Raw genomic sequence first — 25,020 nt, forward strand, 5'->3', positions numbered from 1 at the left:
TTTTTTTTACAGAATTTTATTTTTAAAACAAATACATCTATATTTTAAAATATAAATAAAATTTGATGACAACAGGAAAATGATTTTTTAATTTGAAACTATACTGAAACTATACTAACGCACATGTGAGGTATTTCAGCAGAACTTCTTAGTTGTAAGCACGATAAATTTACCTGAAATTGCCATACAAAAAAAAAATAAAAAGGTTCATTTCAACTATTTATTTCAATTATCTAACACATTTGAACTTTCCTACTTATTTTAACATTCTAAAACGGACGACTAGACTATATAAACATGAATTATTTTGAATCAGATTTTATTAAAAGCTTGAAATACATCAACTCTACATATGGGGGAAAGATTCGATTCTGTAAATTTAACATTTTACAAGATGGTCTTGAATATTGAAAATTAAGGATTTTTTTTTATATTTAAGTGATTTCAACATGTATGTTTACTTTTTCTAATTCTACTAGCAAAGCCATATTATTCGCATTTATATAGTAGTAACAGTCATATATAATTTATATAAATTTCATTTATCATCAAATACGTTTAGAATATATGTTAATAAAACCATATGGCATGGTTCATTCAATGTACAAACTATATTACTTTCACTTTTGTACCAATCGCCGTGTTCGGCTCAAATCAATTTACAAAAAACAATCCTGATCCATGCCATTACAGAATTAAGTGTAATATTACAATATCATAAATATAAATTTTGTATTTGGCACTAATCTAATTTACAGATAATATATTTATTATTAAATACTTTTATGTATCAGGAATGCGGAGCGATAGTTTAAAGATTTAAACACCTATAAAGATGATATTATTTTAGTGTTGTGCTGTGTATTATTTGGTAGATAGACTTTCTGATAGTTTTCTGTGTTATTAACAAATGCTTGGTATTGAAATAAATGCAATTCTGTTGAGTATGTTCCGATTCTCGTCTTCCGTTATTCCTACAACGTTGTTCCCCAATAGAAATGACATTTGTGACGGTTTGCCAAACCGCCATCGGTCAATTCCTAAAACATTCCAGATTCGTGAAACCAGTTTCATTGCGTTTAGTTCATCGTCATTTGATCAAATCGTAAATCAAAGGCAAACATTAACTTAAAGTTGTTAAATCCTCGTTTGGTGACCACCAGTTCCGGTACATAAAATAATAACATTTATTTACAATTCAATAAAACCGGTCAGCAATAACAATAAATAAATTTGCGAGATGATAATAATAAAATTAACAATAATTAAATTTAGCGGGATTCAAATGGCCAATAGATCTATTAGTTGCATCTTGGTGTCATCGGGATCGACGACCTTATGACCGATGGTCCTGCTGTCGTGGAAGATCTCATGATCGTTACCGCCGATGTCAGTCTTATCCCCGAAGAAGTGAATCTCTTCGAAACCTTCACCCTCGAGGTGCTGCAAGCAGTACGTCTTGTCCCAGCCATCGGGAAAGACATCAAAGCTGATCTGACCGCCGATGCTGTACGTCAAACCAATGTCAGGAAATTCCTTCCTCAGCGCTTCGATCATATCTTTGCGCACGTGGTTGACCTTGTCGTATCTCTCAAAGTCGTCCCTCTCGCTCTGCGAGCACGACCTGCCGATCGGACTAATATTGAGCATTCCATTGCGGAACTCAATGAATGTGCCCCTCTTCACAGGCAGATATACTTTTGCGAGGTAACCCAGGCAGTAATTGATGAACTTCTGCAACTTCTGCTCTCCCATATGTTTCTGTATGCTGACCCTGGCAACCTCAACGCCATTCTTAAAATATACCAACCCGTTCTCGGCAAATACGTAGTCGAATTTCTTGATTACTTCGTAGCCGTTCATCTGCTCGGCTATCTTCTTCATATCGGACCCGCCCACAATACCAATCAGGCAGCAGGGCTTGATCTTCTTGTATATGAATTCCTCGAAGTGCGGTTCGATCTTGTTCCGCGGCTTTGTCAATGTTCCGTCCACATCGAAAAGACACAAAATCTTCTTGCTAGGCATGACCTAGAAAACCCCACCAGGAAAGCCGAAGAAGAGAGAAAGGAACAAACGAGAGGAAGAAACAAAAAAAAAAATCAAGATTAATTTCATTACCGGAATCCAGTGGTCCAGAATCTCATTGCTTTTGTTTCTTACGTGCAAGATGGTTACCGGTGGAGCGAAGCTAGCCTTGGTTCTGTTGTCTCTGCTGTTCTCAACTTACTACGCCGAAACCAGGAATGTACTTCTTATAGTCGGTGAGTTAAATTGTAACACGTATACTTAATACGTATAAACAACACGAATCCGGCGAAGTAATTCCCAGATACACAACAAAATTAACGTTGAAATAGCAGGCACCTACAATCCGGTGACAGTATAAAGCGCGCCACATTTGAATATCGGTCAATGTTCTCTGCTTTCAGCCGACGATGGAGGCTTCGAGATGGGGACCTACCGTAATAAAATCGTGCAGACTCCGAACTTGGACGCCCTCGCCAAAAACAGTTTGATTTTCAACAATGCCTACACTTCGGTCAGCAGTTGCTCGCCGAGGTATTAACAGAACTTCTTAAATGTGACCTTCAAGAAAACCTCATTTCTATATTGCTTTTCGAAAAACATTCATCAATTAAATACTGATTCTTTTTAAAATAGAACAATTTTTAAAGTTGATGTTGTCTACAGCGAATTATTAGAGGACATTTTCTAATGTCTTTATGATTTGGGTTTTGTTGAACCATTAGGTGACTTACTCTAATGTTTTTCTAAATGATTTTCAGTCGGGCTGCTTTGTTAACGGGAACTCCGAGCCATCAGAATGGAATGTACGGTTTACATCAAGGTGAACACCACTTTAATTCCTTCGACGACATGCGGAGTTTACCAAAAATCTTGAAAGATAATCAAATAAAGACAGGTTTATAGGAGCACTGAAATTCGATATGATATTAAATTGAAAATTTCAGGAATTATTGGTAAAAAGCATGTAGGCCCGGGTGACGTTTTTCCCTTTGATTATTCACAAACCGAAGAAAATAATTCAATCCTTCAGGTGGGAAGAAACATAACGCACATAAAAAATCTTGCCAGAGAGTTTTTGAGCAATGTTACACAGTAATTGATTGAATTGCATTACTCATTCAAATTATACATATGTATATGTAATTTTAGACCTTTCTTCTTGTACGTCGCTTTCCATGATCCTCATCGTTGCGGTCATACAAATCCAGAATATGGGGAATTTTGTCAGAGATTCGGAAATGGCGAAGAAGACATGGGGTCTATACCGGATTGGTCACCCATTCATTACGTGCCGGAGCAAATCGAACTTCCGTACTTCATGCCCGACACGATGGAAGCGAGAAAAGACGTGGCCGCTCAGTACATTACCATATCCCGTTTAGACCAAGGTGTGGGACTTCTTCTGCAGGAATTGAAGAACGCGGGACACTCGAACGATACTCTGGTGATATACACTTCGGATAACGGTATACCCTTTCCCAACGGCAGGACGAATTTATACGATTCGGGTATAGCCGAGCCGATGTTCATTTCCTCGCCCAGCCACAAGGAACGAAAAGGCAAAGTCACCTATTCGTTGGCCAGCCTCCTTGATATCACGCCCACCGTCCTCGATTGGTTCGACATTAATGAAGGCAACTCTATCAATAATAATCTGACCGGACGCAGCCTTCTCCCACTTCTGATCAAAGGTAATTCAAATAATTATTTGCATTCGATCATTAATTAATCAATATTCAATCATGTACAGAACCGCAAGACAGGAGCAAGGAAATAGTGTTCGCTAGTCACAATCTACACGAGGTGACTATGTACTATCCAATGCGTGCAGCTCGTACGCAAAGATACAAGTTAATCCACAATATCAACTATAACGCTCCATTCCCAATCGATCAGGACTTCTTCCTATCTCCAACATTCCAGGTATGAAAATAAACATTATTCATTGTGTCTATATATGTTTCTTTTGCATTAGGATTTACTAAACAATACTCGCACCAATCAACCGACCTACTGGTATAAAACTCTGAAGAAATATTACCGCAGACCTGAATGGGAATTGTTCGACTTGAAGAAGGATCCGGAGGAGTTGAACAATGTAGCTGGCAAGGAGTCCTTCAAGGAGATATACGAGGACTTGAAAGGTAGATTGCACGAGTGGCAGAAGGTGACTAAAGATCCGTGGTTGTGCGCGCCTCACGCTGTATACGAGGATAAAGGGGATTACAAAAACGAGCCTCAATGTTTATCACTCGATATTTAATTCCACACTTCTCCATAAACAACCAACATAAAATATAATAAAACCTTTAAACATAACAAATAAGGTAATCAGACAAAAACAAGCTTCATCAGTTTCCTCCCTCATCATTGAGCACAAAATGTTCTACATTTAGTATAAATGTTATGTTAATACTTAATTAATAATTTTATTATTGACATATTTTTCCTTTTAGTATATTAAATATTAATTTCATCTTTAGAAAGGATGATTCATCCTCAAAGTTTAATCACAATTTGTCTTATTGGCATTTTTATATATTTTTTTATATTTTAATTACTAAGTACTAGAGAAAGATAAATGTTTCCTATCTACAAAGATCTTTGTGCATTAGTTAGTTAGTTCTTAGTATTCCCCATGTCTTTTTTTTTTCTTCAAGGTGCATAAATAAAATAATTAAAGAAAACATTCTGTGTCTGTGTGTAAAAGAAAACAATAACGAAAATTAAAGCATACGACCGCTCAATTTGTTGCTTCTATTAATGCCGAATATTCTAGCCAACATTAATTGTCAGCTACCCGACCTCTTATGGGTCGCAAGGAATCCCTCGATTTTCTTTTTCATGGTGCCAATTTTCGTGGTCACCTTCTCGACGTGATCCATGGTATCGCTCAGCTCCGCTACACTCTTCTCATAATCCATCACCCTCAAATGTCTCTGGTGATTGTCGTAGAGGGTTTTTAATTGGACGACGAGCCCTGCAGCAATTACGAAACTAATCAGAACGAAAAGGGGGCTCGATTGCCAGGCGCGTATCCTGATACACCACATCGAGACTGAAACACATCTTTGGCCCCAATCGTTTTCGAAAACGAATGCTGCAAAATGGAGAAAGAATGGACGTGGCTGGGTCAGATGTAATCGAAATTGCTTCGTTCCACTCACCCCTTTATTAAATTTAGTCCGCTGCGAACATTTCACCCCTTCCTCGGTGTTTGCTGGCCGAAGTCTTCGAATATAAACAACAAGTTATGTAATTATTTGACGTCTATCACAATGCCACCACTTACATAACGGCAATTATGCGAATCACTTCTGACGTATTATGACAAACTCCCACTACACTGAACTGCATCAAAGATTGATTAATTTTATGAAAAAAATCACTAAAATGCTTGAAACTAGTTTTTGAGAATTTACGATATACAGTTCACATGGTTCACATGATTGAAATTAGTTTAAATGAGAGAATTAAATTAAATTCAAAATAATTAGCGCCTCGACAGTATTTGTTTCCAACAGGCGGCGCTGTTCAAAATATCTTTTTTCCTATCGAATTTATATTTTAATTTAAAAATTAATAGATTTTAATTTTATATATATATATTTATATACATTTTCGAACCAATTACATGGAATTGGTTGTACTTAAGTTCCTTCATTTACAGTTTATATCTAAACTAATTACTGAAACTAAAACTTTGAATTTGCTAACGAAAATTCAACTAAATTTAAGTTAATATGACTATTTTAGACTGTCAAATACTTAAACGATGTTGTTAGTCATTAACATTAGTCAAAATGAAGAAGCAAATAATTATATGGCATTTTTCAAATGGCATTTATAAGATCTTCTAAATTAAAATTTAAGCAAAACTATAAAGGTATATTACAAAAAATATGTATAATAGGAAAAAATGTTTTATTTAAATTTATAAATATAACATATTTAGTGCACTGATAATAAGTACAAAAAAAATGTTGAACGAAAGTTGAATATTTTGACTAGAAAACATTATTCTGATACGGTAACTAAAATACACCAATAACTTCTACTCCATTGGAATAAAAAAAACAAATGAATAAGGAAGAAAAACATAGGGAAACAATAGAATTTGAGACTGATTCTACAATTTGGCTTCGACAAGATTGCCGGTTGCGAACACATTGTTGGGATCGAGTTCCTTCTTAATGTTCCTGAACAAACCTACGCCGACCTGACTCACTGTCGCCGGATACCATTTCTTGCGCAGCTTGCCGACACCGTGATGATGACTTATGCTGCCACCGACCGCGAGGATCTCATCCCGGGCAACGTCCTCGATCTCTTCATACACTTGTACTGGGTCCGAGTGGTTCACGTAATTATACGCAAAGTAAAAATAAATCACGCATCCGGCATCATAGGTTTGTGTAACGCGACAGCAGACAAAGTGATGCTTGATGTTCCTGCGGTTACACTCGATGGCGATCCGGTGCTTCACTTTCCTGCAGAGGGCAAGGGCTCTGTCCCAAGGCACAGACGTTTCAAACGATTCAGCGACTACGCTGAAATCGGCTGCCAAATCCTGACAATAAAATATAAATAATTATAGTGTATCTGCTATTGGTTTCAACTTTTGATAGATAATTACCCTAATATAGGCGATAACGAAGGTAAGCATGTAACCCCTGAGACCGTTCGTCTCTCCAGCTGGTATACCTCCATACTTCTTGGCAATGGCGTATATCCGTTTCTCGTGGTCCTCGACCTCCTTCTTGCCGCCTTCAAACAGCAAAGTCATGACGCACATCTTATTTAGATCAAAACGCTTCAGCTTCGTCAGCAACAGTTTCTTGAATTCGTCAACGAGGAAGCCAAGCATACCAGGAACGGCTTTCAGGCTTTGTCCGAACTTGAATTGCTCGTTATCCATCAGTCGAACAGACGCGGGTTGGCAGCGTTCGCGCGCTATCTCCCTCATACACTTAACACCGCTCTCGAAGTCCGGAAACACAACGGAACCGTACTTCTTGCATTGCGGCAACGGCCGAATCTTCAGCACCACCTCTGTCACCACACCCAGCGATCCTTCAGAACCTGCAATTGAAATGAACATATTATAACCATCTATACTGATCAACAGATGCACATAGAACATATTTAAATTAATTTGAAACAGAAAAAACCGTTGCAGATGAAATATTTCAAACAACGTGTCTATGGTTCTCGGATAAACATCCTGTGTATGTGTTTAATTAGATTGGATTTTTTAAGGTCATATCGTTTAATCAAAATATTTAAGGACAATACATTGCATTTTCAAATATTCATCATTGCAGTAATAACAATGTTAAACATCCATGAAGAATGTTTAATCAAAAATCAACTGATTTCAAATTCACCATAAAATAAAACTGTAAACACAAAATACTGAAATTGACCCATAAACATTTTATTTTATAAATAATTATCAACTCATTAGTCATCACTTGGTATTCAAAAATATTTCCATGCATGTAAAATATTGTATATTCAAACAAAATTGAATGTTCTGATGACCTTCAGTGATTTTTCAAAAGCACATCAGACGATATATTTCAAACCTTCAATCAATAATCCTATAATTTGACGACAATTAAAAAATCATCATTATGTCACCGATCTGGGTTATTTAAACAGATCGATGATTATTATTACATTCAATAGCATCTATCGCGTAAACATGGTACTCTATTTTTGCGGTGACTCACTGAAAGTGGTTTACTTATACATAATTTAAAGCAGTATAAACAGATTTCGTCTACAACGATTTTCTTTTCTGGAATAAAGTATATTATGATTATAGATTTATCCTATTGAAATATGTTTTAGTAATACCAAAACTATAAGTAAAAATAATTAATTTTTCTCGTCAACCATTATTTATTTTATACTTCATCTAGTCTACGGTTTTCCCTATATCACCACGAATCAAGTTGCTGTTGTTATAGACATTCCAGCAATATAACCACTCGAATTATGTCGCACCTCTTCAAAATTCCCTGGGAATCCACGATCCAACTGTTGACCCACAATTAAGTTCCTTCAATGGTGACTTAATCTATATATTCAGAATAATTTATTTTTGGGATCCTTTCGATACTTATCGTAATATTTATATTTCATATAAAGTAATCTGTCACCTTTAGATTATAGCTAATAACCGATGACTAAGATGTAATATGTAATTATATATCAACCCAAAGAAAACTGCTGCTTCAGCCAATTACTTATTAATTTTCTCTAGTCAGGAACGCAAAGCATTTTCCAACATATATATAATGATTATTTTCTTGCTATACAACATGAAAAGGAATTAAATTACCAAGTATGACGTGGTTGAAGTCCGGACCGCAGGACATGCGCGGTACCTGGCAACTCTTCTCCAAGACTCCCTTAGTCGTGACCATCTTCACGTGCACCAGCAGATCTTCAATGTTACCATACACGTTCTTCTTCATGCCAGAGGCGCGCGTTGCCACCCAGCCGCCTAAGCTCGAGAACTCGAAACTGTCCGGTTCGTGGCCGGTCATGTAGCCGAGCTTGCCCAACTCACGCTCCAAGTCCTGTCCGATGATACCGCTCTCGCAGCAAGCGACCAGGTTCTCGCCGTCCACCCAGAGGATGCTGTTCATCTGCGATGTGTCCAGCGAGATTATAGTGCGCGGCTCGTTCCGAGGACACTCCACGGCACCCGATACAGCGGTGCCGCCGCCGAACGGGATCACCACCAGGTTATTGTCGTCGGCGAAGCGAACGATTTTGGCGACGTCGTCGTGACTTTGCGGCCACACGACCACGTCAGGTATACGCTCAAAAGTTCCTTCTCGCAACGTGTGGATGTCGTGTAAAGTGTGACCGTGCGCCCGCACCACTCGGTCCACTACGTCCACAGAGTAGCTCACCTCTAGGTTGGCGATGCCGTTCAGCACTTGGTCCGATACATTTGGCGGCGGGTAACTTGAGGACGTGGGTGGCGGCTTCGAATCCCTCACAGACTGCAAGTCCAATCCGAGTACATCCTTTGCCCATTGAGTGAAATACGGCAGAGCCAATTCACCAATCGGATATCTGCATTTGTACAAAAATAAACCATCAATAATATATTATTGTTATTTATATTAGATTACTTCAAGTATGAAAACTAAATATTTACAAAATATAATTCAGAACTTAAACAACATAACATAATTTATAAACTTTTATAAATATTGTAAATAAATGATCTAATATTGAATACTTCTTAAAAGTTGTGTTTTATTTTTACAATCTATTTGTAATTAAGTTTAGATTATTTCAATATAATAAAACAATGACCACATGTAATCACTTCTTATACATTTGTTATCGTTGCATTTATTTCTACTCCATCAAAATTGCATTTAACGCCAATTACGTTCAATTCTGACAAGTGCATTGTGCAAACGTCAAGACTCGTTCTTTTAATAAATCAATTTCATTCTTTAGAATATTATTCAATTATTCCCCATGTAAACATATGTAATAAGTACGTGCAAATACACAATAGAAAATCGACATTAAAGTACGAGTTAAATACAACATTGACAAATATAAGTGATTTTATGAACTGTTAATTTAATAAATTATGTCATCTAATATAAAGTCTAAACTTTTAATTTTTAACTTTTATTTGCAAAAAAAAGCACATTATGCAAAAAGTTGTCAATGAAGCTCTAAAATTGATTTACTAATGATTATATTTATTTAGTAATTCATACGATAATATTAATTGTTCGCACATCATATTACGTTTACGATATTTACATGATTTATAGTAAATTTTAACGACTTTCACTGTTTACAACTATAATATAAGAATTATACTTAATATTTATTCGACTTTTAAAGAATCTTGAAAAACATTTGTATATACACCTCTAATATTGATGTGCTTGTGAATATATTTGTTCTGAATGTCAGTCGATGGTAAAAGAAACATATTGGATGATGTAAATTTACAAAGAATATGAAAATTGCAAGATTTATATATTTATTTCATAACAATTACATACTATCATATCTGATATTTCCAGCAATAATGATGAAATATCTCCTGTAGAAGGCAGACATCTCAATAACACATTCGCGCACGACTTTGCATTATTAGCATTTAATTACAATTGAACTTGAATATACATGAAGCTCTATTCAAGAAATAACGAAATGTACTTATTGTCTACTATTTTCAACGAATAGTGCATATATAAACCAAAGTAAATAATTTAGTTTTGCATATTTACATAAAAGATAAACCTAAAGCTTATACGCAGGAAAAGTAGAAACAATTCAAAATATGACTATTTGTATTAGCGGTACTCCGTAGGGAGCGCATAAATCACTAGACATTGATAGTAAAATCTGTAATAAAATCATGTTGATCATATGAGTAAGTTTGGGATTATTCACTAAAACTCTCCGAAACAATTAAAATTTTAAAAGAATTATTAAGATAATAAGTTATCAAATTACTTCAGAACCTAACTGATTCAATCATAAGTAAATATTGAACAAAAAATAAATGTTTAAATAAATTCGATATTTGCTGTGAAATTATATTTTTTAGAAACAAACTAAATTATATCTGATAAATAAATATTGTGTAATTTCTCATAAACGAAGTATACCTGTTTCCGGTGAAATGAACGATCCCATCTTTGATTACGAATTTGGAATCGTTGTAACCCCAGCCGTTCCACTTGAGCAAATCCTGTCTACGAAAAAAGAAAGCGGAAGATAATTATAACTCTACAAAAATAATAATTATGTAATACCACAAGGATAAAAACACAAAAATGCAGACCTAAGATGCATTTGCACAAGAAGTACGAATTACGTTCAAATAAATTATGCAAATATTTGTGTTTTTTGGAAAACGAACCGCAAATATTATACATTATTTGAACGTTTGAGAAAAGCAAACCGTTGGAAACAAATGTTTTGCGGATTTGTTGAATCAAGGCATACTTTTTAAATTGTTATTTATTACCTGTAACTCACTTTTTATAGGTAATAAATGACACACTAACTTGATATATCTTATCGGTTATTTGAAGGAAATTTAATGTTTGCGTTAGAAACTCTTATCAAAATCAATTTTCTTCCAAGCTTCTAAGAATAGAAGTTTACAACATGTATTTAGTCGCTATAAAGTTAACAATTAACAACTTTCATAATTATGTTTAATTAGAAAACGTTGATAACGATTGCAAGGAAAGTAAGTTTTGAATTTAAATTTACGAGATTTGGAAGAAGAGTTATTGATTTTTTTTCCATGTGCGTCTTCTCCCATGCGACCAGAACCAATCCCCCTATATATTTTTTAATCAAAGATAGGGTTGTACGCGAGAAACAAACAAAAAATCAATAATAAACGAGTCAGGTTCTCGTCGCAACCCGATGCATTTCGTTAACCCAAAAACAAATAAAGATTTTTAACAAAACAAATGAACTGTAAACAATTGGGGCCAACGTAAATAAACAATTGAAAACGCACCTTCGCTTGGGGATGACGCTCTGCACGTCTACCCTTCCGCAGCTCTTGTTAGCATCACCGGTCTTCTTTCCCATTTCCGCACGTCTCTATGCGAATCTAAAGCGAAAATCCAATTGGAAAGACCCTCAGGTTGTACAGGAGTGGCTTCTATTGGGTCGAGTCCACAGACGCATTCATTTTCAAACTGATCTCCACTGCTTTTTAAATCCCACACACATGGGCGTAAATAATGATGATATAAGTGGGAAGGGGAAGAACAGCTCTGCCGGCAAAGAATGGACATAAATGAAACACCACGCGAAACTGACATCTGTCAGCGGACTGCATTTCTACAACCGATAGATGTCACCGCTGGACGTCTTTTTCATAGTTATATTCAAACTTATCAAACTGTTCATGGCTTTAAAAAAAAACAATTTAGAGCAGCGTTTCTCAAGATTTTTGGTCCACGACCCCCTTTTGCACTTAAAGTGTTTTCTGTGACCCCCCGAAGAATGGGTATGCGTAGAAAATCACCCAGGATTGTTGTGTTATCAATTTTTCCGCTCGGTGTCCCATCACTTTGAAAATCACTAATTTAGAGGAATATAGAAATTGATCCGAAAATAATGAAAAAGTAAAACATAATAAACTAAAGTTTAGTAATCAGGCAGTTTGATATCTCCTGTTATAACTTTAATTAACTGTTAGTTATTTAAGATACTTTGTCATATTTAGAGAATGTTGTAAATTTTCACCATTCAGAGTATGGACGTTTTAATAAAAAAATCTCATGAAATTGATATACAAATAACCTGTCTGAATATAAGTATGGAACTAACTACTAACAACAGGAACTCTTTTCTCATTCACACAACGTGATGTGAGTTAATATTTGTTTATATTAGTTGTATCAATCTGGAGTGGAGTTCTTTTTATACTTTTAGTATTTGTTCATATAAAAAAGCGTACATAGTTTATATATTATAATAATGGTTGGACACAAACAGAGAGTTGAACCGAAATTAATTACGTACCGGTTTACGGTTACGTTCCAAGTAAATGAGAGATTTTTGTTTTTGAAGTTCTTAATATTCGTCGTTAATAAATAAATTCTTTATTTATATTTATGATTAAGCGTTAACACGGAATTCGGCCTGAATGGTTTTATTATGTATTTGTTTATTTGAAAAAATAAATCGGAAGTATTCAAAGAGACTTTGTGGATGTCTCTTATACATTGTTTGTTTATATACTCTATTAACAATAGATCCACCAACACACTGTCGAAAAATTATCATTTTTTCGAATGTCTATATAAATAAACCAAAACAATAGCATCAGCACACAACCATCAAAGAGCATACATGTTAGAGCGATTATAAATTAATTTAATTAAAAAAAAATTGAACCGAAATTAAAATTTCGTTCTGGTTTCGGATTTTCAATTAAGCCATTTTACGTTCCGGTTACAGTTAAGGTTCTGTTAAAAATTCCGGTTAATCTCGGTTTACGGTTTTAGGTTCGGTTCCAGTTCGACTGTCTGGACACAATACATATGTGTCTTGCATTTACAGCAAACACAAATTATATTTGCAAAGTATAGACCGCAAAGATGACAAAGAAAATAGAAGATAGTTAATATATTCAAAAATACACATAATATGTCTACACAATCTCTTCTCGTCACTTGTTATGCGTCGCTTGTTAAGCAAGTCATTTTTATTAATTTATATTGCTCGTTAAGCGAAATGCTCGTTATGAAATTACAGTATAACGTTGTTTTCTTATGACGCTGTTTCTATATAATACCATATATAATAACAGAATCTAAAGTTTAGATGCATATAAAAATATGGATAAAGAATGGATTAAAAATTTAAATTTGAATGAAGAAATAAAATTAGGTTTCCATAAATCGCAGATTTGTCGATTAATCTGATTTGTACTAATTCTGACTTTCTTATAACGCGGTATAAGAGTGTATACTTATTTTATTTACACGAGTTGTAGAAAAAAAAAACGAGTAAATGTTTAAGAAGCTAAAGACGCTTGATTAATAAGTACTAACAACATACATTCACGAAATACCCATGAATGTAGGACATTAGATAAATGGAAGAGAAAGCTCTTAACAGATATTAATGTTACTTTTGATTGTGCAAAATTGTACGGCAAGTTATGTAATGGTAATATACGTACATCAATTGAAGGGATCGGGTCTCTTAAAAGACGTAATCTTAATATAAATCAAGCAAACATTATTTTCATTTGGACCGGAGGTTGCAAGCTGGCAGACCCACACTGTTCTGTTAGTTATGTTGCCAATAATCTCACACCTGTGATATTTTTATTATCATATGACAAATCTGCTCTATAGCTATTTTATATACTACCTACTCCCATTATATTTCTAATGCATGTACACAATTACATCGACCAATTAGACAGTAGGAGCCGACAAAAAATAACAAAAAATGCATATTCCGTATACAGTGATGTAGCAGGCGCACAATCCAGGACTTCTCTTCTCATCCTCACTCGTTATGCGAAACGTCGCTCGTTAAGCTAGTCATTTTTCTTACAATCCATTTTTCTCGTTATGGGAGGGGTTCATTAAGCGAGGTTCCACTGTATTACTTATTTTACATAACTTTAAAATTACATAAATAGCATGTATTGAAGGGTCTATATCGCAAGCCCGACAACCGAAAGACCGTCTATTGAAAGCCCGGCGTTCGAAATCCCGAGTGTATCGAAATCCCGACGTTCGAAATCCCGAGTGTATCGAAATCCCGACGTTCGAAATCCCGAATATATCGAAATTCCGACTACCATAATCCCGACAATCAAAATCCCGACAGAGTCTTTTATTATTATAATTTCTACAATAACATTTTTAAATTATTGTACTATATTTTAGTAGGTACGACGGATACTGAAAAAAATATTTTTAAGACCTAGGTCGATGGCTTTTTTGCCCGATTATTAATTGTTGTTATTTATTCTTAATAACAATAAATAATATTAATTATTATTGTATTTTTTTTTCGTTGATTTATTCATTATAAAACTTAAGATTAAGAAATATTCTATAATAAAATTAGTTTATGTTATTAACAATAAATAACAACAATTAATAATCTTATTAAGTTTTAGATTGTCGGGATTATGGTAGTCGGGATTTCGATTGACGGGATTTCGGTTGTCGGGCTTGCGATTGCCACCGGTATTGAATACCGAACTTAATTTATAAAATGAAGAATAGTAGTGTTTTTTACATTTTATAGAGTTTTGTGAATTATTTTCAAATTTACTTTTCCTGATAACATAATGTTTGTACATATAATAGGTTGTTAGATAATGGTTCTTTAATTATCTTGGTCCAAATAATGATAAATCAGGTTTTATTGTTGCACGTTAATCAGTTTTTCAAGTATCATATAATAGTAGTGACTCAACTTTTTTGTGTAAAGATTCAATACGTTATTTATACTGAATTTACATTTATACAATCATTTTTTGGAAATAATTAAGATACTCAGTAGGTGTATTGTGTTACTATATATTTTTGTATGGTTGTCAATAAAAGTCGTTGTAAATGTATTTTTTTTGAAATTCAATTGACTCCAAGAGCAAAGCCTATACAATCAATAGAAAGCATTAGATTTAAGTCAAATAAAGCTTCTAGGGGTATAGTGATTAAGTACACCAATTTATTAAATATACAGTGGATCCTCGCTTCACGAGTTTAATCCGTTCCAAAATTTCACTCGTATAGTGTGAACTAATGTAAAATAGAATAATGCGTTCCATGCCAGAAGAAAAAAGTATAACTATAAGCTTTTTATTGATTTTGATTTTCATATCTATGGTTTTTTTTATTCTTTGGCTTTTTATTCGGAGACATGCAAGTGTTACTAAATTTTGCACCGAAAAAAAAAACAAATAACGTCCTAACACAAGTTTAGAAATGTGAGATCACAAACAAGACCAAGACAAGACTAAGATGCAACTAGAATGACTACTAACACCAGGAACTGTTTGCCAATTTACATATGTTGAAGAGAGTTTACGCTTGACTCCATTTGTTTATATTACTTATATCGATCCGGGATTTCTTTATGCTTTTAATATTTGTTTAAATAAAAAAGCGTACATAGTATGTGTAATATATAATAATAATGGTGTCATATATTATAATAATGACAAAAAAATCGAAAATGGTTAATATATTCAAAAAATACACTTAATATGTGTACACAAGTTTTGAAAATGATGTAGCAAGCGCGCAATCCGGGACTTATCTGCTCCTCCTCACTTGTTATGCGAAACATAGCACGTTAAGCGAGTCATTTTTCTTACAGTTTACTTTACTCGTTAAGCGAAATGCTCGTTATGCGAGGTTCCACTGTAATTAAGAAATGGATTAAATGGAATAAATCGAATGCGGTACTTTTTTTTTGTTAAAAATTACTAAAATTGAGTTTTAGCAATTAAATTAGTTTTTATTTAATTTAAGATAAAAAATAATGAATAATTCATAAAAGAAAAACGAGCGCACTTCTTTGCCTGGATGCGTGCTTGGTGTTTACTTGCATAGAAAAACATACTTTTCACTTCTTGACGACCTGGATGACATCTTCGTCGGCCATGATGTGGCTGGCACCGACGCGCTGCGGCGAATACTTGGTACTCGTACCCCAAACCAGGCCGTACTTGAAGTCCTCTGCGAGAGTCCTGTGAATCGCGTGGCAGACGTGCTCGACGGACACGCCGCGCCTCAGGATAAGACCGTCGGAGAAGTCTGGCGGTTGACCCGGCTTCTTGGTGTACACACGGATTAAAGCGAGGTACTCCCAAAGGGTCTCAAGGAGGTAGTCCAAATTGAGTTTCATGTTGCAACTGACGACGATGCTGTTCGGCTGCTTCGCGATTCGATCCACCTCTTCGATGGAGATCTGATCGATCTTATTGTAAACGTACAGACAGGGCAGATACACCCGGTTCGCGCAGATCACGTCGATCAGTTCGTCTGCATTGCAATCCTCCCGGAATAGCACTTCCGCATTGAAGATCTTGTATTCGTGCAAGATCATCTGCACCAGCTTCTCGTCAACCTTAGTCAACGGGCACGTCGAATTGAACGACAAGCCACCGCCCTTCTTAATCTACAATGGAAATCTTACAAATTCCCAAAGAAAAACAACAACATCTAAAATACAAACCTTAAAGTAAATGTTTGGTTTCTGTTTGTTCAAACGAATTCCAACACTTTCTAATTCCTTCTCCAAAAGGTGCCTCTGCACATCCTGCTTTGTTGCATCCAACATCATTACAACCAAATCAGCAGTTCTAGCCACAGCAATTACTTGTCTACCTGAAATTCGCAATTATAACCTAACTTTATGGCAATGGTTCAATCTAGAATCACCTCTTCCTTTTCCTTGGGAAGCTCCTTCAATGATACCAGGCAAATCTAACAATTGAATATTAGCAAAACCTATCAAGGCAACTCTAGCATCGCCACTCTTTAACACATCAAAACCCTCACCCTTCTCAGATTTCTTTGAAGGCTCCAGTAGCTGAGACCTGTACTTAGCTAGTTTGGCTTTCAACAATCCCAAATGGTACTCAGTTGCTGTAACAGATAATGTTAATTTCTCTTCATATTTATAATTGTTTGCATATACCTTTATTCTTTTGGGTCCTCGAGATTTCTCTCTCGATTTCTGATATTTTCTCTAATATACCCATTGTCGCAACAACTAATTAAAAAAATTATATATAAACCTATCTTACAAAACGCTTATGGAGAAGACTCATGGCACTTTTGACAGACCTTGACAAGACAAAAATGCAACCCAACCTACAATGTAGTCAATATTTAATAAAATACATTGATTTATATAATAATCAATCCTAAAACATTTATTACACTTTACAGATATAATAAATTTAAAAAAAACATTCAGTAATATAATGCACTGTTTTAAAAATTAAAGACTTGGCAACCTCTTACACATTAAGTAATTTATATCAAAATATTTACCTATTACTATAAAGTTTCACTTCTATTAATCTATAATAAAGTGTTGTTCAGATGGTTATACACTACACTATACTTACCAAGTATCATATTTGACTTTCCATTGTAAACGTATTACCATGATACAAAATAAACTTAATCTAAAGCAGTGTTTCTCAAACTTTTTGGTCCGCTACCCCCTTTTGTACTTAAAAAATTGAAGAACCCCCCGAAGAATGGGTATATTTAGAAAAACGTAGAAAAACTGATGATTCCCGTCTGTCATCAATTTTTCTTCGAACCCAAAGTATTTTTCGCGATCCCCCACTTGGAGAATCATTGATCTAAACTTTAGATTCTAAAGGATGTTCTCATGATCAACTATTCAGTAGTACTTGAATAAGTTACTAGTAATGTATCTTGACTATCTAATCTTTGTACACTACATTTACGTTAACGTTATTTATATTACACGATGCTTAAACATTAATTAGTTTCTAACAATGAACATACCATTAAGAAATAATCCCAAATATCAATTTTGATTTAGTACAGATGGAAATTATTTAAAATATATGTTGGTATTAGGCACTGGCGTTTTGTTTGTATTGTGAGCAAAATGCCTCTGTTCGGAAGTAAGTTTTTACCCAAGAGAGCACCAAGCAGGAAAAGTTTAAGCTCTGAATCTGTAGAGGATCTTTACGGTGAAAACCACAGAATCTCATTGAGACTTGGCCAACAGGAATGTGTTTTCGATAACGGCGAATGGGTACCAGGTATGCACCAGCTATGTAAATTATTTGATAATATTTAAATGTCTTTTAATCGCGTCAGAAAATGGAACAACCGGCTCTTTGCATAAAACATCGCAGAAATTGAGGAGTAGAATACAGCAGCTCGAGGAGGAAAACAATATGTTAAAAGTCAAATTTGAACTGTTGCTCAATATGGTGAGCTTAGTTGCATATATATATATAATATATTTATACATTTTTTTTAGTTGACTGAAACCACAGCTGAATGCCACTTGCAGCAAAGGGAAATTACAAAACTACAAAAGAACAGTAAACTAAATAAGTAATTATTTGCATTAAAAAAGAAACAATAGGTTATTCTTATAAAACATAAGTATCATTTGTTCGGACATCTCGTTCTCGTGTGACCTAAACGTAATAATAAATTAATTGATTGTCGATTATTTTGCTTATTTAATTGTGTACCTTCTTGTCCACAAATTCCGCATTTCCTCGGCGCTCTGGGTTGATTGGATAAAGTTCTGTTACCATGATTAGCTCCGCCTCCGCGACCGCGACCCCGACCTCTGGCACGGCCTCGATAACTAGTGCTGCCACCTGCAGCATTATCCTAACACCAAATTTGTCATTTTAAAATCATGTACGCTGGTCATTAGATTATACTGACCTCATCAACCCATTTGAAAAAGTTACACGAGCTTCCCATCGGTTTTGGACAGGTGTAAAACTGCTTGCCTTTGTTCGGACCTTCCTTCTGAACGGTTTTTGTTACTGCCATCATGGCGCATTTGCATTTGATTTCTTCCTCTTCTGCGGAAGCAGCGGAGGCTCTCGGCTCAGGACCATGACCTTCCTCAGGAGCCCACAAGAAGAAATTGCATTTCCTACTAGGATCATTGCAGTAGCACTTGTAGAACTGCCTACCATTATTAGGTCCATTGTTTTGGCACGTTAAGAGCACAGCAGGTTCATTGCAGTTACACACAATTGTATCATCTGAGGAGGGTAGGTTTCTTGGTGGCACCACCCTTGTTGGTCTGGGTGGATTCGGAATTATGCTTTGATTCGGTCTGACGTTAGGTATTCCAACACTTTGATTTGGCCGTGCATTGTTAAAACTTGTATTGTTCTGTGCTGGTCTTGATGAAGGTGCTTCTGTTCTACTGTGATTGTTGGCACCTGTAACTCGCTTTCGCTGTAAATGAAAAATAAGTTCATGCTAGATATACTACCAGAATTGTCGGTCAAGGAAATGTTCAAAGCAGTTAAAACTGCGGGATCGCAACCGCCTATGCACAGCACATTCGGATTCGGCTCCCCAAGGAACGGATTCTGGTCGAATTTTATTTTCAACTTTTTCACATCAGGCCCACACTGCAAAAATAAATACGTTTTAGTTAATAAAATTGTATAGGTACTATAAAAAAAATTGTATGAAAAATGACTCGCTTAACAAGCGACGTTTCGCATAACGAGTGACGAGGAGATGAGAAGTCCCGGATTGCGCGCCTGCTACATCATTTTCAAAACTTGTGTACTTATGTATTTTTGAATATATTAACCATCTTCGATTTTGTTTGTTATCTTTGTTTATAGCGGACTACACTTTGCAAATATAATTTGTTTTTGCATAAATGTATTTTGTCCAACAATTATTATAATATATAAACAAACAATGTACGCGTTTTTAAATAAACAAATATTAAAGAGATCTCCACCAAGAACCCGGATTGATACAAGAAATATAAACAAATATAAACTCATTTCACGGAGTTTGAATAGGAAAACAGTTCCTGGTGTTAGTGGTCATTCTAGTTGCATCTTAGTGTTGTTTGTGATCACAAAATTTCCAAACGTGTGTTCAGACATGTTATTTGTTACTTTTTGTACAAAATTTAATAACAATAAATAGAAAAGATATGAAAAGCAAAATCAAATCATTAAAAATAGAGACGAAGTTATACTTTTTTTTCGGGCGTGGAACGCATTATCGTATTTTACATTAGTTTATATGGGGAAAACTGTAGAATTTAAAAGAAAAATTGAAAATATATTTAAATTACTCTACGGACCACCAAAATTCCGGTTGGCGATTGCGGTACTAGAGGTTTCACTACGAAATTCCTCTACCGCTATTTCAAATATTACGCACATGTACGGTCTACATGAGTGAGATTCATGTACTTTTATGAATACGTCATGAGCGCATCTTTTTTATATACCATTAGTGTCACTAAAAATAAGGTAAAGAGGGCGAAAATAGAACGGATGTACTGGTATATTTGTATCTTGCATGGTACTTACTATATTGCAGGACTCGTCCAGAACTTCTATTTCGGAATAACCGAAAGTAAGCCAAATGACGTATTTGCAGCCTGGATATCCACTGCATCCGATGAATTTGCCCCTGCCATTCTTCATGTCCCTAAGGTTGATATCAGAGCCACATCTAGGACACTTCATCAGTGATCTATAGGTGTTGGTCTGGAATTGCGGCTCTTGATATTCGTGAGGCGTGTCGTTCAGGTGTTGCGCGAGTGTGCGATCTATGAGACCAACCTTTAGCATCACCTGCTGATATACTTCTTTGTATTTTGTGATCTGATCGTTGAGCACCTCGTCGGGCCTTTTAACTCCATTGCATATAAGCTGCAGATCCTTCTCGAAGTTCGCTCGAAGCACAGGCTTGGACAACGATATCTCCATTTCGAGTTGGTTGTATCTAAACGAATTCCACACAAATTATTAAAAATGAAAAGTATTGTAATATCAAAGCACTGATTTAATTAATAAACAACTTTCTTATTTCTTTCAATATTTACACTGCTAATTTAAAAATTGGCTTAAAATATGAATAATAATACAATCTCAAAAAAATAACATAATATAATAAAAAGAAAATAAAAACAACTAATTGATCTGCTACAAAGGACTATTGACTGTAGGTCTTTCTGCCTTAAAATATGATTACTAGCAACCTAATAATTATATAGTTAATTTTAGCACCTTCCATTTATTTAATTTTAATGTTATATATTGTACAATTATCATACCCAATTAATTTTAGAATGAAAAAAACTTACCCTTCGACTAGGCCTAGTCCCAGGTTCGTGGGTATGAAGTAATTGTTATCGCGCAACGTCACATAATCGCGACTCTTGATGGTTTCTATATGCTCTGCATGGGTTGCATCTGTACCAATGCCGTTCTTCTCCATGATGGCTATCAGCTCAGATTCAGTCATGTAATTGGGAGCGGAGGTCTGCCCTTCAACCTGAACTCAAATGAGTTAAAAACGACTTAGATTTAATTTGATTAATGACATTTTTTTACCATTTCGAGAACCGTCGGTGTAAAGGTATCACCGATCTTGTAATCGTTAATCTCCTTAGCGTTCCATTTCTCGTATATGTAAACATCAAGGTAATTCCTCTTGATGATGATCAGACCACGAGCCGTGAATTTCTCACTGGAGACGTCGGTGTGAACGACCGTCTCGTGGCCGACTGCATCCTGGCTCACGCAGGCTAAAAAATGCCGCACAATGAACTCGTACACCTGCTTCTCCTTGCCCTGCAAATTTTCTGCATATTTGGTCGGATGAATCGGAGGATGGGCCTAAAATTAAAAAAAAATATTAATACAGTGGAACCTCGCTTAATCCGTTCCAAAATTTCCGTATAGTGAAACATATTCAAAAATACACATAATATGTGTACACAAGTTTTAAAAATGATGTAGCAGGTGAGCAATCCGGGACTTATCTTATCATCGTCACTCGTTATTCGAAACGTTGCTCGTTTTTCTTACTATTCATTTTACTCGTACTATTATATTAATCTATTGGACAACTATTTCAAAATAATGATTATTAAACGCTAACTATCTTGCATCAAATATTCTGATAAATATATAGTACCTGATCAGATTTCTTGCCTTGTCTAGGATTAGGTCCTCCGTACTCTTCTAATATCCGATTAGCAAAGGGGCCCCAGTTGTTATCGTTAGTCTGCTGTTCAACCAATTCGCGCAGATTCAATTCTTTCGGGAAAATATTGGTTTCCGTCCTCGGATAACTGATGAATCCTTGCGTGTATAACTTCTCTGCAACTTTCATCGTTTCCTTGGCCGTGATCTTCAGCTTCCTCGATATATTTTTTTCCATTTCCTATCAAAAAAAAAATTACCAATTGTATCAACGCCCTCAATCGTATTACCTACGATCGTATCTAGGGGCAAGGGTCTCCACTTGTTTTTCGGTTTGTTCTCAACGTTCTCCACATTTGCCACCGGATTATCTTTACATATATCGAGGAACATCATGACGGCCTCCTTCGAAAACAGCCGTTCTCGTACCCAATTGAAATCGGTCGACAAATCACCGACCTTGTGATTCACTACAAATAAGCATTAATGATTATTAGATTCGCCTGCAGCAACTGAACACCTTACTTTTGATCTTCCAAAAGTTTTCTGGGATGAAATTTTGAACGAGCAAGTACCGGTCGACGATGAAACCGAGCGTCGGGAATTGGCAGGACCCGTAGCTTACCAGTTTATCGCTCAGGATGTTAGGAAAAACGTTCTTGTATCGAAGCGTTTGGAACCTCGTGAATGCAGCTCCTGTTCTCAGATCGATTTCTTGCCGCACGTTAACTGCATCGCTGACATTCTTATTGGGTTCCTCTAGGTTATTGAGTGCTCGGAACACGGATGGACCCGTGATCTCCGAGAACTTCGCTCGGTACACGACGATATTCCGTTTAACTTCCGTACACACATTTACCACTTCCATACCAATGTTCTCGCCTTCTCTATCACAATCGGTCCAGATGATAAGTCCATTGCAGCCTCTGATTTCCCGCTCAAGAGTTTTCTGATACAGAATTCAAACAATATTCTCAAAAGCTATGCAAGCAATGAAAAGTACCTTAATTTTGATGTTATTTTCTGGACAGAATTTGTTAACTGGAGCATCCAATAATAGAACTGGATTGCAGGAGTTCCAGCTTCGATACTGACTTGAGAATTCATAGTTGAGTAAATGGCCAGACACTGAGGTCATGACCATCCGAGATTGCTGTCCTCTAACTTGGCAATCAAACTCATATATTTTATTAAACTTGGAGAGTCCCTCACGCTAAAAAAAATAAATAGTAATATATGCTTTATGAAAGTTATGTCTGCATAACTACTCACCCTGTTTGAGGTTCCCTTTGAGAGAAATTTGGCAATGTTTTTAGCAGCATCGTTCTTCTCGGCAACGCACAGATATTTCATCACTTCCGGCGAGAATTGTTTACAAACATAACTAATTAAACGCATAAGTACAATCAAATGGTTCAAAAAAATTGTTTACCAACATATTAACCTACTCAACTCGTGTATGTTTATTAAGTTTTATACAACCCACCTTACAAAACATTTCCAATTTGTAAGAAAGAGATGCCACTTGTTGTATACTGTTTATTATAATTAATCCCTTTTAGTATCGTTAGGACCAAACGCCAGTTATGAGGCATATTTAAATTGTGCATTGACTTTCCTTAAAAATTATAGAAAAATCATTAATAATTGTAGGCAACTAAATATTCTTCCACAGCTAACTTCTCGTTTATTTATTATTTGGTTAACTCCTTCCAAAATTTAGAAAAAAATGTCAATCAAATGTCAAAGTGACTGAAGTATATTTTTTTTGATTATTATTTGTGTGTAGATAAAGAAAAGAAAGCACAAAATGGGACATATATTCAGTAAAAAACCTAGGAGCAAAATAACGGAACAAGATAAGGCTGTCTTGGTAATTTATTTCGCTATTTTCTGATACATGTTTTCTGAAATATGTTTAATGTTGCAGAAACTAAAACAGCAAAGGGATAAATTAAAGCAGTACCAGAAACGCATTGAAGCAAGTCTAGAATCAGATAGGCAATTAGCCAAGCGCTTGATATCTGATGGGATGAAAGAGTAATTATAATTATTTGTTTTATTTTGTTCACTGATTTTTTTGTTTTGTTTATTTTTTTAGACGAGCAAAGACTTTGCTAAGGAAAAAACGTTTCCAAGAGCAATTGCTTAAACGCACTGATGATCAATTGGTGAATCTGGAACAGTTAACACAGGACATTGAGTTTGCACAAGTTGAAGTTAAGGTGGTTGATGGACTCAGGACTGGCAATGATGCCCTCAAGAAAGTCAATGATACATTGAATATTTCGGATATTGAGAGGATATTGGATGAAACCAGAGAAGGTGTTGAGAAACAACAGGTTTGAATTATTATTTACTTTTATTTGTTTTGATTCTTAATTCTTGTTTTATTTTCGTAGGAGATAGATGCATTGCTCTTTGGTGTTTTGAATGAAGACGATGAAGAAGCAGTTCTTAGGGAATTGAATGAGATAATCACAGAAACACTGCCTGATGTACCAGAGACTGAAATTATTGGAGAACCAAATAATATTGTTGAGGAGGACAAGATTGAAAGATGTAAATATTGTTTGTTCTTATTTGTATACATTTAAACTAATTCTTTTATTGGTATTTAGTAAAACAAATTGGTAGGGGAAAACTGGACAAGAAGGAAGCAAAGGTGGAAAAAGTTGCATTGGAGGCTTGAAGTCAAAATTTACCAAATTTCGTGTTAAGTCGTTATTTTTAATATATATAAAAATAAATAAATAAAATTT

At 35.3% G+C, this 25,020-nt stretch overlaps 7 protein-coding genes and 1 long non-coding RNA gene across 9 annotated transcripts; 3 read left to right on the top strand and 5 right to left on the bottom strand.

Moving 5' to 3' along the window:
* Positions 1–206: 206 nt before the first annotated feature.
* On the bottom strand, positions 207–2,404 carry LOC108561272 (phosphomannomutase 2). The gene is made up of 2 exons (XM_017919135.1): positions 2,164–2,404; positions 207–2,031 (listed from the first exon to the last, which is right to left on the bottom strand). Exon 2 carries the CDS (start codon positions 2,026–2,028, stop codon positions 1,282–1,284), a length of 747 nt encoding a protein of 248 aa, XP_017774624.1. The 5' UTR covers positions 2,029–2,031; positions 2,164–2,404; the 3' UTR covers positions 207–1,281.
* Positions 2,164–4,778, top strand: LOC108561271 (N-sulphoglucosamine sulphohydrolase). The gene is made up of 7 exons (XM_017919134.1): positions 2,164–2,264; positions 2,433–2,562; positions 2,790–2,926; positions 2,976–3,123; positions 3,181–3,722; positions 3,782–3,954; positions 4,007–4,778. The coding sequence occupies exons 1-7, from the start codon at positions 2,171–2,173 to the stop codon at positions 4,292–4,294; spliced, it is 1,512 nt and encodes a 503-aa protein (XP_017774623.1). The 5' UTR covers positions 2,164–2,170; the 3' UTR covers positions 4,295–4,778.
* On the bottom strand, positions 4,272–5,346 carry LOC108561273. Its single transcript, XR_001891007.1, has 2 exons — positions 5,199–5,346; positions 4,272–5,131 (listed from the first exon to the last, which is right to left on the bottom strand). It is a non-coding gene; the product is annotated as an uncharacterized LOC108561273 (long non-coding RNA).
* Positions 5,347–5,991: 645 nt separating this feature from the next.
* LOC108561270 (alkyldihydroxyacetonephosphate synthase, peroxisomal) lies at positions 5,992–14,003 on the bottom strand. 2 transcript variants are annotated; one of them, XM_017919132.1, is made up of 6 exons: positions 13,751–14,003; positions 11,570–11,831; positions 10,701–10,787; positions 8,381–9,126; positions 6,668–7,113; positions 5,992–6,601 (listed from the first exon to the last, which is right to left on the bottom strand). In XM_017919132.1, exons 2-6 carry the CDS (start codon positions 11,641–11,643, stop codon positions 6,161–6,163), a joined length of 1,794 nt encoding a protein of 597 aa, XP_017774621.1. In that variant the 5' UTR covers positions 11,644–11,831; positions 13,751–14,003; the 3' UTR covers positions 5,992–6,160. The 2 variants fall into 2 exon arrangements, with proteins under 2 accessions (XP_017774621.1, XP_017774622.1); XM_017919133.1 differs by lacking the exon at positions 13,751–14,003 and having other exon boundaries at positions 11,570–11,957.
* A 1,819-nt stretch (positions 14,004–15,822) lies between these two features.
* LOC108561237 (developmentally-regulated GTP-binding protein 2) lies at positions 15,823–17,384 on the bottom strand. The gene is made up of 4 exons (XM_017919085.1): positions 17,242–17,384; positions 16,983–17,189; positions 16,777–16,928; positions 15,823–16,719 (listed from the first exon to the last, which is right to left on the bottom strand). Exons 1-4 carry the CDS (start codon positions 17,303–17,305, stop codon positions 16,165–16,167), a joined length of 978 nt encoding a protein of 325 aa, XP_017774574.1. The 5' UTR covers positions 17,306–17,384; the 3' UTR covers positions 15,823–16,164.
* Positions 17,385–18,156: 772 nt separating this feature from the next.
* Positions 18,157–18,669, top strand: LOC108561266 (protein chibby homolog 1-like). The gene is made up of 3 exons (XM_017919129.1): positions 18,157–18,352; positions 18,411–18,526; positions 18,577–18,669. The coding sequence occupies exons 1-3, from the start codon at positions 18,196–18,198 to the stop codon at positions 18,655–18,657; spliced, it is 354 nt and encodes a 117-aa protein (XP_017774618.1). The 5' UTR covers positions 18,157–18,195; the 3' UTR covers positions 18,658–18,669.
* Positions 18,637–23,710, bottom strand: LOC108561261 (DNA topoisomerase 3-alpha). Its single transcript, XM_017919124.1, has 12 exons — positions 23,531–23,710; positions 23,262–23,471; positions 22,784–23,207; positions 22,553–22,728; positions 22,251–22,499; positions 21,665–21,949; positions 21,415–21,605; positions 20,636–21,053; positions 19,564–19,705; positions 18,999–19,510; positions 18,797–18,941; positions 18,637–18,739 (listed from the first exon to the last, which is right to left on the bottom strand). The coding sequence occupies exons 1-12, from the start codon at positions 23,654–23,656 to the stop codon at positions 18,708–18,710; spliced, it is 2,910 nt and encodes a 969-aa protein (XP_017774613.1). The 5' UTR covers positions 23,657–23,710; the 3' UTR covers positions 18,637–18,707.
* Positions 23,711–23,995: 285 nt separating this feature from the next.
* LOC108561264 (charged multivesicular body protein 6-A) lies at positions 23,996–24,998 on the top strand. Its single transcript, XM_017919128.1, has 5 exons — positions 23,996–24,131; positions 24,189–24,298; positions 24,360–24,600; positions 24,661–24,820; positions 24,880–24,998. The coding sequence occupies exons 1-5, from the start codon at positions 24,069–24,071 to the stop codon at positions 24,948–24,950; spliced, it is 645 nt and encodes a 214-aa protein (XP_017774617.1). The 5' UTR covers positions 23,996–24,068; the 3' UTR covers positions 24,951–24,998.
* Positions 24,999–25,020: the final 22 nt, after the last annotated feature.

This window comes from Nicrophorus vespilloides, unplaced genomic scaffold (assembly GCF_001412225.1).
Source record: "Nicrophorus vespilloides isolate i.1.1-1 unplaced genomic scaffold, Nicve_v1.0, whole genome shotgun sequence".
In the NCBI taxonomy this organism is placed as follows: Eukaryota; Metazoa; Arthropoda; class Insecta; order Coleoptera; family Silphidae; genus Nicrophorus; species Nicrophorus vespilloides.

Coding starts and splice junctions, on each gene's coding strand:
- LOC108561272 (XM_017919135.1), bottom strand. CDS start 2,028: ATGCCTAGCAAGAAGATTTTGTGTCTTTTCGATGTGGACGGAACATTG.
- LOC108561271 (XM_017919134.1), top strand. CDS start 2,171: ATGGTTACCGGTGGAGCGAAGCTAGCCTTGGTTCTGTTGTCTCTGCTG. Junction 2,563..2,789: donor GTCAGCAGTTGCTCGCCGAG/GTATTAACAGAA, acceptor AATGATTTTCAG/TCGGGCTGCTTTGTTAACGG. Junction 2,927..2,975: donor AGATAATCAAATAAAGACAG/GTTTATAGGAGC, acceptor TGAAAATTTCAG/GAATTATTGGTAAAAAGCAT.
- LOC108561270 (XM_017919132.1), bottom strand. CDS start 11,643: ATGGGAAAGAAGACCGGTGATGCTAACAAGAGCTGCGGAAGGGTAGAC. Junction 7,114..8,380: donor CTTCAACCACGTCATACTTG/GTAATTTAATTC, acceptor TTTCAATTGCAG/GTTCTGAAGGATCGCTGGGT. Junction 6,602..6,667: donor TCGTTATCGCCTATATTAGG/GTAATTATCTAT, acceptor TTTTATTGTCAG/GATTTGGCAGCCGATTTCAG.
- LOC108561237 (XM_017919085.1), bottom strand. CDS start 17,305: ATGGGTATATTAGAGAAAATATCAGAAATCGAGAGAGAAATCTCGAGG. Junction 16,929..16,982: donor TTCCCAAGGAAAAGGAAGAG/GTGATTCTAGAT, acceptor TGCGAATTTCAG/GTAGACAAGTAATTGCTGTG. Junction 16,720..16,776: donor AACCAAACATTTACTTTAAG/GTTTGTATTTTA, acceptor TTTCCATTGTAG/ATTAAGAAGGGCGGTGGCTT.
- LOC108561266 (XM_017919129.1), top strand. CDS start 18,196: ATGCCTCTGTTCGGAAGTAAGTTTTTACCCAAGAGAGCACCAAGCAGG. Junction 18,353..18,410: donor TAACGGCGAATGGGTACCAG/GTATGCACCAGC, acceptor TAATCGCGTCAG/AAAATGGAACAACCGGCTCT. Junction 18,527..18,576: donor TTGAACTGTTGCTCAATATG/GTGAGCTTAGTT, acceptor CATTTTTTTTAG/TTGACTGAAACCACAGCTGA.
- LOC108561261 (XM_017919124.1), bottom strand. CDS start 23,656: ATGCGTTTAATTAGTTATGTTTGTAAACAATTCTCGCCGGAAGTGATG. Junction 21,950..22,250: donor AAGGCAAGAAATCTGATCAG/GTACTATATATT, acceptor TTTTAATTTTAG/GCCCATCCTCCGATTCATCC. Junction 21,054..21,414: donor GGACTAGGCCTAGTCGAAGG/GTAAGTTTTTTT, acceptor GAATTCGTTTAG/ATACAACCAACTCGAAATGG.
- LOC108561264 (XM_017919128.1), top strand. CDS start 24,069: ATGGGACATATATTCAGTAAAAAACCTAGGAGCAAAATAACGGAACAA. Junction 24,299..24,359: donor ATATCTGATGGGATGAAAGA/GTAATTATAATT, acceptor TTATTTTTTTAG/ACGAGCAAAGACTTTGCTAA. Junction 24,821..24,879: donor GGAGGACAAGATTGAAAGAT/GTAAATATTGTT, acceptor ATTGGTATTTAG/TAAAACAAATTGGTAGGGGA.